The 14361-nt window shown below is 32.0% G+C and overlaps 1 protein-coding gene across 3 annotated transcripts in view; it reads left to right on the top strand.

The window, feature by feature from the left end:
• LRP1B (LDL receptor related protein 1B) overlaps positions 1 to 14361 on the top strand; it is a 2473587-nt gene that overhangs the window by 1874663 nt on the left and 584563 nt on the right. For all 3 annotated transcript variants that reach the window (XM_074301983.1, XM_074301982.1, XM_074301981.1), the window contains 2 exons: positions 352 to 486; positions 1032 to 1161. In XM_074301983.1, coding sequence (XP_074158084.1) covers positions 352 to 486; positions 1032 to 1161 — 265 coding nt within the window. The remainder of the gene's footprint in view (positions 1 to 351; positions 487 to 1031; positions 1162 to 14361) is intronic.

The raw sequence follows: 14361 nt of genomic DNA, 5'->3' as shown, positions 1-14361 counted from the left end.
TAACTGTAAAAATATTTTCGCTTGGAATAGAATCTAACAAAGTTTAAGCTCTGCTCATACAGCCTTCAAAAATCCTTCCATGTTATGCTGAGGCTTTAAAGTAAGTCTTTAGTGAGGGAATACTTCAAATACAGAAACATTGAACATTTTATTAAAATTATATAGTGGTAAATTTTTTGACATTTTGCATAAATTCAAAATCCTGAAGAAACTTTGCTTTAGGATAGTCAATGATAAATACGCATAGAAGAATGTTTCAACTAATTGTTCGATTAATTGTTTCAATTAATGATTCTGTTACAAAATGATGTCTTTTAATAATTTTAATTCTATTCTGTGTTTTATCTGTAGAAAATGACACCATCTACTGGACAGACATGGGCTTCAATAAAATTAGCAGAGCTAAAAGAGATCAGACTTGGAAGGAAGATATTATTACAAATGGTTTGGGAAGAGTGGAAGGCATAGCAGTTGACTGGATTGCTGGTATAATCCATGACATTCTTTATCTTTTTACACCAATTTTGCTAGGGGTTCTATCTGTTCGTCAAAATTCTGTTTCTGGCTCATAACAATACACTTTTGAACTTGTAGAAACGGGGATAAATAACCTGTTTTGCTTTCAGCACCACTCTTTCTAACGCTTCAGAGCCTCTGGATATGTTTTTTTCTTTTTTATGTAGAAGTAGATTATCCAGTGTTAACTTTGCCAAAGTCTCCTGAGAACTCTACAAGGCAGGGAAAAAGAAAAAAAAATGTCTTAGAAGTTCTTTTTTTTACCTGAAGACAGTTGGAAAGTTAAAATGCACCCAGTAAACTGGCAAAAGTTTCAGTTTATTTTTATCAGCTAAAAGTGCCAGAATATTATTTAATCTGGAAATCCTTGAGATCACTTTTGGAAATATTGATAAATTAGTCTTCTGCTAATAGGAAGATGATGGAAACAAAAAAATTAAAAATAGATTACAAAGCATTCTTTTCAATTTTTTTTTTTTTACTAATGATATTAAAATGTTTGGTCTTTCTTCCAGGTAATATATATTGGACAGACCATGGCTTCAACTTGATTGAAGTTGCAAGACTTAATGGTTCATTCCGATATGTAATCATTTCTCAAGGCCTGGATCAACCAAGATCTCTAGCTGTACACCCAGAGAAAGGGTAATTTCATTTCAAAACATATATATACACACACACACACACGCACATACACACACACACACACACACATATATATATATATATATATCTAGAAAGAGAGAGAAAGAGAGAAAGCATGACAAAGAGAGAGAGAGAGAGTGAAAGAGAGTGACAGTGAGAGAGAGAGAGACAGAGAGAGAGAAGACACAGAGAGAAAGGCAGGGAGGGAGGGAGAGAGGGAAAGGAGAGCAAGAGAAAAGGAGGGAGGAAGAGAAACTGAGAAATATTTTTTAAGAGCAAATTTCCATATAGATATGTATTTTACATATAACATTTGGAATAAAACCCCACTAGGCTTAAAATTAATTTGATGAAAGAATTTAATTCATTATGTTGATTGCTTTTGTCTGTGTACATACATATACATATATACATTTATGTGTGTCTGTACACACACATGCATTTGCATGTTTATATATATGTATTGTATACAAATAGTATCTCATTTGACAGCAGGAGTCAAGGAAATGTCCCACAGAATTTTCACTGCATTATACTTCTTATCTATGCTTATAAGCTATGTTGTTGTTGTTTTTTTCTTTTTAAATCTCCCTATTAAATACTATTAAATTAAATAAATTAATTAAATATTAGATACATTTTCTGAAATTAGTGAACCTCTAGTTGCCCAATCTAATAGCCTTCTCAGTTTAAAATTAAGAGAAGCCTTTTTGACCTTCTATACTTGGTATCCTATTACTTCCAAAGTTAACATTTCTTAAATTGAACTTACTTTCCTCCCCTTTTTCTCAACTAACCCCATTTCTGCCAGTGGTATGACTATTTTTTTCAGTTTCACGATTGAGAATTAGTATCATAGGTTTTTCTATCTTTGTTCATTAACTCCTATCTGCCATGTTGTGGCATTTATTTCTTTAAAATGCATTTCATATTTGTTCTTTCCTTTCAATTATAACTATTATCATAAAACTGAATGTATAGTTGAGGTTTGATAAATATAGATTGGTTCATTTAATATATTTTTTCAGAACCTTATACTATTCTCAGTTATGCTGTGATAAAAACAGTTCCTTACAGAAACATTTTAATATTAATTTGGAATATATCAGCCAAACATTTTTTTCTGAAGGCTTCAAGATAAGAAAAGACACAACCTATTAAAATGATGGACTTATCAGCAAGAAATTTTTATCTTAATCTAGAAGTTTTGGGAGCATGTGTGTATAAATCCTTCATCACACCTGTTTATTGATATAATTTACCTCCCAAAAAAATTTCTAGTGGTAGACAACATAAAATTCAACATATAGTGGCTTCTAAGTTCTATTACATAATTATTTCAGAGTCAAAATCCATATCCCAAGGGTAAAGTACAGCATTTCAATATTCTGTTTGAAGTTAAAACATGGTAGGTATTTTTGCCAAGGGAAAAGGTGAACCATAATGAATTAAATTAGCTGAATCGGAGGTATTAAATGTACCTTGAAAAGTGAACATGAACAATGGAATATATAATACCTTTTTTAAAATATAAAAATAGAAAATCTTTATGCATTAGAGATGTATGAAACTCATTACCTTCACATTATTGATTTTCCTTTTCCATGTGTGTGGCAAAGCATCATAGAAGCTGTGTATGTAAATATGTGTACAAATGTATACAACATGAAATAATATACAAAACACTGGATTTGACAACAGGAGACAAGGTTCCAAATAACAGGCCTGTTAACATTATTTCCATGACATTAGACAAGTCCCTTCACCCTTATTTTCCATTTTCATCAGCTGTAAAATGAGAGACTTGGATTGGGTTTTCTAAGATACCTTCTAACTTTAAATCTTAAAATTCTACATTTACATGTATGAACTTTTTCAAAAGACCAATTTCTAGCTAAGCAGTTCAAGAAATTGCTTCAGTTAACATAACTAAGTTTAGAGGTGAAGGTTGTTTATAAGGTACACATGAGAAAAATTCTTCTTTTTTGTGACCATAAACTTGGAAATATAAATCTTTTGATGACAGTCCTCCTCTAGTGTGCTGTTTTCATTCTGTACCACTTCTACATGTCAAACACTTTTGTCATAAGTGTTAAATCCTAGACTACTGACAAAATTTTTCCCAAGAGACTCAGTTCAAGTCTAGCATTCCTACCCAAATATCTCATTAAAGTGTGAAAAAAAATCTTTTTTCCTGCCACCCAAATGGGACTATTTGTAAGGATAACTATTTCTCTGTTATAATAGATACTGACCTGGCATTCTTGCTCTATATTGAACATGGAATAAGAATAAAATCTACTTTGTGTCTGATAAAACCTGAAAGAGAAACTATATACCTCTTAAATGACAATTAGTTGAAATGACAAGCAGAATAAGTCACAATGGCCTTGCTTAATCTCCCATTAATAGCAATGGAAGTAGCTACTGGTGAATGTTCAAGGGTGACCATGTGATTGGACCAGACATTCTGAGAATGATTGTGAGAGGTCATTGTGTCCTTCTCAGGCAAGAGGACTGAGAAAAGGAATGTATAGAAAAAGCAACATTCCTGAAAAGTGAACATGTTGTTATTATCATATGCAAAATTATTGAGTTACTCTTCCCTCAGATTTCTTAGAACTTTGACAAAAGTGAAGCTATCTGAAAGTATAGAATAACTATTATAAAGGAAAATTTCCCACACTTTAAACCTCAAATATTAGAGATTTTTGTTTGTTTATATTTTTGAGACGAAGTCTCCCTATTGATCTGAGACTGGCATAATTACACTCTCTCATGAGAAATCTCTTCATTGATTGTCATGGAAACTCCAACTTCCTCTGTGTACTAACTATTGTGGTTTGCCCTTCTTCGGTGGGCTCCCTGTCCCAGGGGAAATCACAAAATTGGTACTTAATTGTACTTCCTGGGGATACCTCCTGCAACTCAGAACTACCAAATAAATTCAAGCAATACCCCAGACTTAGGTTCCCCAGGGAATAAGAATTACAGGCATGACACCACACCTAACTTCAGATGTTAGATTCCCGGTACTGTAATAATTGATTAAAACATCACATGAATATTCTGAAGGGACAGCAAAGCTTCTCTTCATAACTGACTTGAGATAACAAGAATAATACATTATCTCATTTCAGGAGTCATTTGTTAAATGTTTATAGTATGATCAAGGCAGAGGAACTACGTGGCACAGTGAAGAGAGCCATCTGCCTGGATTTAGGAAGGCATTGCTTCACATCTGGCCTTAAATACCCACTAGTTATGTGACTCTGGATGCCACTTAAACCTGTTTGTCTGAGTTTTCTCATCTGTAAAATGTGTTGAAGAAGGAAATGTCAAAAGCACTCCACTGTCTTTGTCAAGAAAACCCCAAATGATAAAAAAAAACCAAAACAAAAACAAAACAAAAATAGAGACAGGACTAAAAACATCTGAGCAACAAAAAAAAGTTCAAGCCACAATTAGAAACTAGGGATAGGAAAATAAAATAAGTCACACCCTGTATCTTCAAGATATTTAAATTCTAATTGGGGGCACAACATGTAAATAGCTATAATTCAGAGAAAAAAATTGATTATCACAAAGGAAAAGCCTAGGAAAATTGCTTTGATATCTATCTTAAGGTAGACATCATTCTTAGCTGTATATATTAAGGAAGGCTTCAAAGGAGTAGAGGTAACTGAATTTGGGCCTTGAAAGAAAAGTGATTTCATTATGAGGTTTGGGAGAGACCAGAAATCTACACTCAGCCAAAGTATACAGCTCCATGTAATATATCAGGAGACATAAAAGGACTTATTTTTATCATTTGAAGGATCTCTAATGAAACAGATCTAAGCTTTCCTTTATTTCTTCAAGGAGAGTAAAAAATAGCAATAAACAAACAAACAAACATATGGATAAATAAATAAGTAAATAAATGAAGGAATATATAAATAAATAAATGCAAATAAAGTATCACCCCATAGCCAAATGATTATAGGATTCTGAATTTCATTAACATGTTCCTTATATATTCGATCTATTACCTCTTCCATATTCAGAGCTTTTTATATTTCCCAAGAACAATTACATTGTTCAAGAATCCAGAGGCAACTCCAGGCCACTTTGAAGCATTCTATTATATTTGTGATATGCCAAAATATGGGAGATCTTTGCCAATTACTGATTAACATACACAAAAGATAGAACATCATTGAATAAGCAAATTTTAATAAGCTCAGAATTGATAAATCTTGTATATTGTATATTGTATTGTATATTTGATTGTTCTGTTTTAATTTGTCTGAGATTACTTGTATTACGGCATTTTTGAGCTTTTTTCATTTATACCTTGGAGATATTGAAATTAAAGTAGATCGTGTGATTTGGGTCATAAGCAATGCTAAAGATAGAAGGAAACTTGTCGTAAAGTGTAAATCTCATGCTAACTGTAAGGTTGGGGACCCTTTTTTGTCACAGTACTAATGAATACCTCTCTCTCAGCATACTTGCTTTACTAAGAATGAAGAGTAACAATGAACAGGATCTGGTAGCATTTTGGGTGCAGAATTTTAGGACAATCTTCCATTTTGTTAGAGTTATATGATAAAGTAAATAAGACTCTTAGACTTTAAGATCTGAGTTTTAGTCCTCCCTTATATACAATCTATATGATCACAGGCAAGTCACTTCATCTTTTAGCATTTCAATTCCATCATATGCAAAATTGGGATGATGGGGCAGCTAGGTGTTACATTGAGTAGAGTGCTAGGACTGGAATCAGGAAGATTCACTTCCTGACATCAGATACTTACTAGTTGTGTAACCCCAGACAATTTACTTAACCATATTTGCTTTAGGAAATGGGAAACCACTTCAGTATCTTTGCCGAGAAAACCTCAAATAGGGTCATGAAAAGTTGGAACAACTATTAAAAAATTACATCGACAAAAACAAAATCATAATGATGATATTAATTAAGCAGTGCAACAGATACAATATTAAAATAAGAATCAGGAAAACCTGATTCAAATTCTGCCTCAGACACTTTGTAAGGCAAGTCATTTAACCCTTTCAAACCTTTCCAAACCTCAATTTCTGCCTGTGTAAAATGGGAAAAAGCATACTAACACTTAAAAAATGTGATCATGAGATTACATATACATATATATGTGATGTATATTTTATACATATATACATACAAAAACTATATAAATCACTATATATATATATATATATATATATATATATATATAAATCATACAAACATAGCTAGATACATACAACTTTTTGCAAGCTTTAAAATACTATACAAATTCTAACTGCTATTACTCTTGTCATCATAATCATCATCATCACCAGTGTGACTTGTAATACCTCATTCACAAAGTTGAGAGTTTTACATATTTTGAAGTGATATATAAATATGTTTTTTTGTGTAGTACTTACATTTTTTTCTTGGTTACAGTTGATGAATACACAAATTACTGTCTTTTAGAAAAGAGACAGGAAATGGACAGCAGACCAAAGAAAAATATAGAATTCAGTCATACCATTTATTATACTTAGTCATTTGTTCAGCTCAGAAAAATGGCTGTATCCTTGACATTTTTTACATGCAATTACTTTGTTTTTCAAAATGGGGAAACACTTTATAGAGGAGTTAGAATAGGCCAGAAGTCTATGATAGCTGGATTGAAGTCTTTAATTTAATGCATAACTAAAAAGCAATTAGAAAACTCCCTTGATATGCTGGTCTGTTTTATATGGATAAACCTCAAGAAGGGGCAGAGCAGAAGAGAGAAATCTTTATTTTAGCACAATCCATTTCAAAGCTTCTTGAAAGACTTAAGGTCATAAAGTAATATTTACTGCATTATTTATTGAAACTGCTAGCCAGATCTGTGCTTCAGGGAAACAGTTTGGCAGGTTAACAGAACAAGATGTAGGATTTAAAGAAAATGATTGATACAAGCTAGTTGTTTTTCACTTTATTACAAAAAGTATATAGTGAAGAATATTGGAATCACATTTTTAATAGTCTGAGAAAGGACTTTCCTTCATTTGACATGTTTGCATAATTGCTTCTTTTCCATGCACAAATCCTTTTTTTCCTCCTTAAAAATTAAGGTTATGGTAGATATAGGGCTAGAAAGGATCATAAAGATTATCTGGTCTCAGTCCCTCATTTTGTATGGGGAAACAGGTTTAGAAAGATAAAGTAATTACCTTGAGGTTACAGAGATAGAAAATGAGGATAGATGGGATGATGGGCTTGCAGTACTCATGTTGAAACTTTAAGGACATTTCTATAGATTTTTAACACCAATGGAATGTCCTGATGAATCTTATAGAAATAGATCAAATAATAATGCAATGTCCTATTAGCATAGGGAATACTTGGAACAAAGGCAAAAAAGACTAGAAAATTAGCAGTCTCATTTTTTAAATGCATTTCTAAAAGATTTCAGCACATAGGTTGGTCCTTGACAGTTTTTACCTGGGGACTTTGTTCCTTAAAGTGACAGCTGCACCAACATCAGTGAAAAGCATAATATAACTTCATAACATCTAGCTAAATGGAGCACAGGTTGATTGAAACTCAAATCAGACACTAAGTGCTAAGAGCTTTAAAGTATTTTGACCTCTGCCACAGTGGTCACTATTATGTAACACCAATTCAATTTTGATAGCAACAGAAAAACTGTTAAAGTGAATAAGCAGATTAACTCTTTGAGGTAATCTTTGACCAACAGGACTTTCTAAATTCTGTGAATTTTCTGTCTTCTTTGAGTCTCCATAGTTTGAAGGGTAAAGAAAATTGAGGAAGAATTCAGAGGAATAAAAATGATGAGAAGTCAGACATAAAAATCTATAAATAAATATAAAAGAAAATGAATCATTTTAGCTTGGCAAGAAAAGACAAAGAAATGATTTAATCATGAATGACTTGGGTGCCTAATTATTCTCTTTTGAATGAAAAAAAACCACAGTATATTGTATAGAGTATGACATGCAATTGGAAAGGCAACCCATTTAATGGGTTAGTGATCATTTAATAATCATAATTATTAATCAACTTTGTACCAGTGTTGCAGATAGACCTTAGTTCAACAAGAAGAGGTTGTGCTGGAATGCAGGCGGGGGGGGGGGGGGGGGGGGGGGGGGGGGGGAGGGAAGGGGAGGAAATGGTCATTGCTTTTAATAAACCCAAAATGTTCACTACTCATCTATATTATGCTCTGTTTTGCAAAATTGCTGTTGTGAAATGTCCAAACAGTTCCATGTACAAATACAAAGATATATAGTGAACAAAAGCAGACTGCAGCATATTATTAAGAATGATCTGTATGTGAAAAGTAGCAAGAGGATATTTAAGCTGGAAAAATAGGCAGGCTTATCATGTAATGAGAATCAAAGGAGATAAAAAAAGGCAATGCACTTTAAAACCCAAGTGATATATTGGTAACCCAAAATGGTAAAGCACAAAAAGGAAAGTTTCTGGAAAACAGAGCTGACTTTCTATAAAGAATTCATAGAAAAATAAAGGGCACAAGAAGAAGGTGCAGTTTACATCCCTGGAAGGAAATAACTATGAGAATTGAATCACAGATTCTTTAAAGTACCACAGTAAACAAAGCAACTGTCCTAAATTATCCCATGGATAACTAAATATTCTATTATTAACTTTATGTTCAAGAAAAAGGCTCCAAGACTGGAGCTTGAGAAAAAAAATTAACAATTGAGGTTATAGAATTTATTTCTAAAAAGATATTTTAAGAAACTGAAAATGTTGGGGGCTGAGTTCAAGATAAGTTAGATAACCTATTACTTGCTCCCTGGGCCTACTATTGCCACTCTTTTTTTCTCTGTTGCTCATCTATTACATCATATTATTCCCTTTCTCCAATCACACCTTCTTAAATTTAATGAGCATAGCAGATTTGCAGTTATGTATCAGTATGCTCAAAACAATGAAATCTATACCTTTCCTTCCCTTTCATCTAAAAATTCTGGTATTTTTCAAACATGAAAATAAAAATAGATTTGGTATGATGAAATTATTAGCCCTGAAAGAAAAGGGCAGGGATTGATGATGTTAGGTGAGCTCTTTCACAGCGGTCTGTCATTATTTCTCCATTAGTTTTTCCTTGAAATTATTACAGTAAACAGGTGTCACATTTTGATAATATCTGAATCGTGACTCTTTTTCCTCCAGATTCAGTTTCTCAGCAGATGTTGATCATTTCTAACTTTTTCCTTTAATATATTACTGGCTAGTTTTGATCAACTTCTTAAGTACTTTCAGGAGTATAGGCCAGCCATCATTACTTGGATTTTATTTTTAGAGAGGGATGACTATGCTTATAAATTACTTCTGTACACTGAAATGTAAACAAGACATACAAACTCATCCAGAAGTTGTGATTGTCCCAACCCATAATAAGGTAGCTTTGTCCTCATCTTAACTTTACTGAGAGGTGACAAAAGAAAGTAGTCATATTTTTAAGTATGCTAAAATTGCATAAATTAACAATTCAAGGATGTGCCATTTAATCATTGTATAGATTACCTTAACCAAAGAAGATTACATTTTTTCCTTAACCCAAAGAGATAAATATTATATTTATATATGTATATATTATATATATATGTGTGTATAGATATAGATATAGATATATATACACAAACATATATGGAGGTGGCTGTGATAACTTGTCCTTTTTAAAAGAATGTATGTATATTTAAATACACATATATGTATATACATGTTTATATGTGTTTTATTTATGTGTAAATGTGTGTATAAAAACTATATCTATCTGCTCTTTGGAGCCATGAAAGGATTCATTGCAGTGTTTTTATTGTTAGAGTCTAATTTAGTAATAATGGTGATAGTTAATTGCTAGCATTTATAATGTATTTGATAATAAACATAATTGCTAGCTAATATTCAAATCACTTCATATTCATCCACAAAATATATTCTTATGTATTCTACACAAGAATCTTGTGGAGTAGATGTTTTTACAATACCCATTTTGCAAATGAAGAAACAGACTGATAGAAGCAAATAAATTGCTAAGTCACACAGCTATGATTTTAAATACTGACCAGGATGTGTTGTCTTGACTCTGACAGACATTTTATTAACTATGCTATAGTTGGCTAAAGGTGATATCTATTACTTCCTAAATTGAATTTGTTCCAGATTTGAAGGTTTTGCCAAAAAGTATGCTTTCCTGAAATATAGCATCGAGAAATTCAGGATAATTTTTATGAGAAGTTGAGGAATTTAAATGAAAAAATAGTGAATTTTCTGTCTTTAAATGTCCCCCAAATTTTAGGCATGCTATCTGTTAGCATTTAGGTTTAGTGCAGTTCTTTGAAGAGAAGCTCTATTCTTTCTAGTTCTAGTCTACTGAAAGAGCAGATTACCTGTTTTCATCTATCTTCTGTGCCTTCCATAAGGAGCAGAGCCATGGTATCTAAAAACTGTCTCATACCCTGTATTGGCAGAATTAGCTTTACATATAATTATATACATTATATATTATTATAAACTTAGCCCCAGATCATTTATTTTTTTAATGACAACCAAAGGGAACTCTGAATGTCTGTGGAAACCTAGTAGTCAGATAGGAAAAAACTAAACAAAATCTGATGTTAGGATTATAATTGCTCAACCTACATGAAAATCACTGAAGCAGAACTATGTCAATGGAGCTTTATTAAAGCACCTATGGTCTCCTCTAATGAAATGGACCTCTGATGTTCCTTATGCTCTTATATGACTCTTTCTTCTAGAACCTTGTTTTTTTTTTATGGATCTGATGCTCAAATATGCAAAAAGAATCATGTTAAAACACAAAAGCTTATTAGCTAGACCATGTTCTTGAGAGCCAAAAATGATTTATCAGTCTGTTTTGGTGAAACATGAGGCATCTATTCCAACTAAGTGATCATAAAATGGTTGTTTGCTCATGCTGGACAAGACAGAATAGTCCAGAGGTATAAAGTATCAAGACAATTCTACCCGTGTTAGGTTTGGACATGGAATTTGAGCTAGACAAGATGAAGATTCTGTCAGCATTTTTTCTTTTGGTTGTACAGTTAGCTTCATAACTTAGTAACATTAGATAAAAATTTGAGACCCATTATAAGAATCTATCTGTACCTAGATGATTGATGTAAAATATCAAGCTGATTAATACTTATTGGAATAGAGTAGGAGACCAAATTAATTATTACTCACACTGATTTGAGTTGCTTTTTATTTAAGTGTATTCTATAATTGTATTTTCATCAATTCTAGCCATCTATGGAAAGCTTGAAACTTGAAATTGGACAAAGACTAGTTCAGTATGCTAACACTTTAGGTCTTCTACTGATAATGACATTCTTATTAAGAAAAAATAATAGTTATATCAATAATTATTTTAATATTTAGTATTATATAGTAGTATGACCCCCTAATTTTCAAGAATAGGCCAAAGATGGAGAAAAGCAACGGGCATAGGTGGTCCATATGTGCTAAAAAAGGTATCACAGAAGTCTTGGTAGTCTTCTTCCTTTACTTCAATAATGGGAAATTAACCTATGTAGAATTATCATCAATGCAAGAAGATCATGCTGACAATAGGCCTATGAAGTCAAGTGTAGCAATGAGCAATGAGAGATGGCTTTACTTCAGGTCTTAGTTTGAGGCAATAAAGGATCATGAGACTCAGAACCTGATGGGATAGAATGTGTGTTCCTAGATTTTGGGCATCCTCAAGCAAAGACCAAATAATCCTACTACAGTATCTCAGTTAGAATAAGGACTGAGAAAAAGTCATTGGATTTAGCAATTAACATAATTTGGTAACCCTGGTAAAATTGATTTCAGTAATTTGGTGAAGTTGGAAGCCTGATTTCAAGGGGTTTTGAAGTGAGTATATAAAGAAATGAAGAGAAAGAATGAAGATGATATTTTTCTAGGAGTTTGTAAAAGGAGAAAAACATAAAGAATGATAGTAGATTACACAGTAATAGCTTTTTTTTTTTTAAATCAGTGTCAAGATGTTACAGTTTGCTGAATCTGATAACTCAAGTAATCATAGGAACTAAAAAAAAAGTCTTTCTAAATTTTACAAGATTTAAAAACAATACAAAGTAAAACAGTTTGCTTTTATTTGCTTGTACAGTCTGTGAAGTCCAGATTAGCCTTAGATGCCTTAGAATCAGCCAGAGTCAGAATAAACAAAAGTTCTTGGTCTTTATTCTTGATCTTTAGGGGGAGAAGTGAAGAGAAATGGACACAAGCTCTCCACAACCTCTCTTCTCTTCGTCTACTGCAAAAGTGACTCTGGCTTGTCTTACTCCACTCCCTAATCCCTCCTACAATTATCTGTATACACACCAAAAGATGGAGCCAGCACAGAATAGTGGGAAGGATCATTTTCTAAGCATAAGCTAATAGAGTATTGTCCAATGGGTAATTAGCCTAAAGTGCTTGGTTGTCTGATTCCAGTGCACCTACTCAGAGACAGTCAACAAAATGTTGGTTGGATTTTCTACCATTCTACATTGCTTTCTTTTATCTATTTTGTTTTGTTTTTTACAAAACTTACAAATATCTGAGGGATTAACAGAATTATTACCAGAACTACTATAGCATTGATATTATAGACTAAAATTCAGTAATAATCTGCTTTCCCATTAAAATGATTCACCTTTATACTTGCAATTCAGGGTACATGTATTTTTTTTTCTTGCAGAAAAGCTCCCACACATTTAAAACTAATTTTTAGAAAAAAAATTACACTAGTATTAAAATCATTCCAGCATAAACATTTCTGTCTTCCAAGATTCTGTCAGGTGGGTTTATTTTTGTTTTTATTTTGACATTTCCATTGAACTGTTTTCATTTTTATTTTTATAATTTTTTCTTTTTGCAAAAAACCAGGACATTGACATGACAGCTTCATGCATAACTGAGAAAATATAATCTTCAAAGTCTAGAAGAAAAGATGATAATTAATACAAATATACAGACAAAATTCCCCCAAATTAAAAACCATAACAAAATAAGTGAATTTTGATATATTTATTTACAAAGACATATGTACAATATGTGTTTGTGTGTGTATATGTAGTAGTGCTAATGTAGTTGCAGGGTCTAGGAATATGTAGCATAGGATAGCATAAAAATGATGCCCTTTTGGTCAAAAAATTTCTATTTTAATTTTATCTTTGCTGCATATGATATGGTATAATTTAATCTTCATGAAGGTGTTCCATAGTTCCATGTCTCAATTTCTTAATTAGCTAAAATGAGCTAATGATGTTATTATTATTCTTTGGGTGACTCATATGCCAGAATCTTTGACAAGATCTACTCTTATTGCATCCTAACCTTACTGTATAGTGCCATTTCCATTTCCAACACCAAAAAGTTCAGGCCTTTATTCACTGCTCCTGCCTATGTATTCCTAGCAGTTCCTAAGATTATTCTTTCAACTATGTTTCCCCAAATACTTGCTCACATTTTCAGGGAGTAATGTAATCACTTTACCTTTGTTCCTTCTTCCTGAAAAAAAAATGTTTATTTTCTATTGACTGAAAATACAGGACATATAACATCAATATAGCCATTCACATTCTCTCATCCCTTCCCCTCTCAAGCATTAGATCAAGTCTTGTATGACATGACTCACAGAGTTCTTTTGAAGATGGCCAAAGAGAAAATATATTTAAAATGTTTTATAACACTTGAATGAAATAGAATATAATCTCTTATCATGTCAATATTTACTTCTGTTAATGAATATGAATGTAGTTCATTTATACCACAAAGGAGAGAATAAATGTAATGATAAATCTTATTTATGGCATACTACAGATATCTAGGCAATCAAAATATTTTGACTTTTTTGTTATATAAATTTAGAATAGTGATTTTTTTTGTTTTCTTGATGCCTTATTATGCATCAACTCATGAACAAGAAAAAAGAGCATCTGTTTTGCATAGTCTTTCATTAAAGCAGTTTCCCATGATAATTCATAATAATTTTTTAGAATAATTACTCTTTGACCTTTATATCAACAAAATGAGACAATGATATTTGCCTTGTAAAAATATATACACAGCTTTGGCACAGATATAGTTAATTCATTCAAAAATAATTTATAAATTAAAAACCTACAATCCCAAATAGCTTATTTTCTTCCTGA

This window comes from Sminthopsis crassicaudata, chromosome 3 (genome assembly GCF_048593235.1).
Source record: "Sminthopsis crassicaudata isolate SCR6 chromosome 3, ASM4859323v1, whole genome shotgun sequence".
In the NCBI taxonomy this organism is placed as follows: Eukaryota; Metazoa; Chordata; class Mammalia; order Dasyuromorphia; family Dasyuridae; genus Sminthopsis; species Sminthopsis crassicaudata.
Note: the sequence above shows the minus strand (reverse complement) of the source record. Positions and strands in the feature narration are given on the sequence as shown.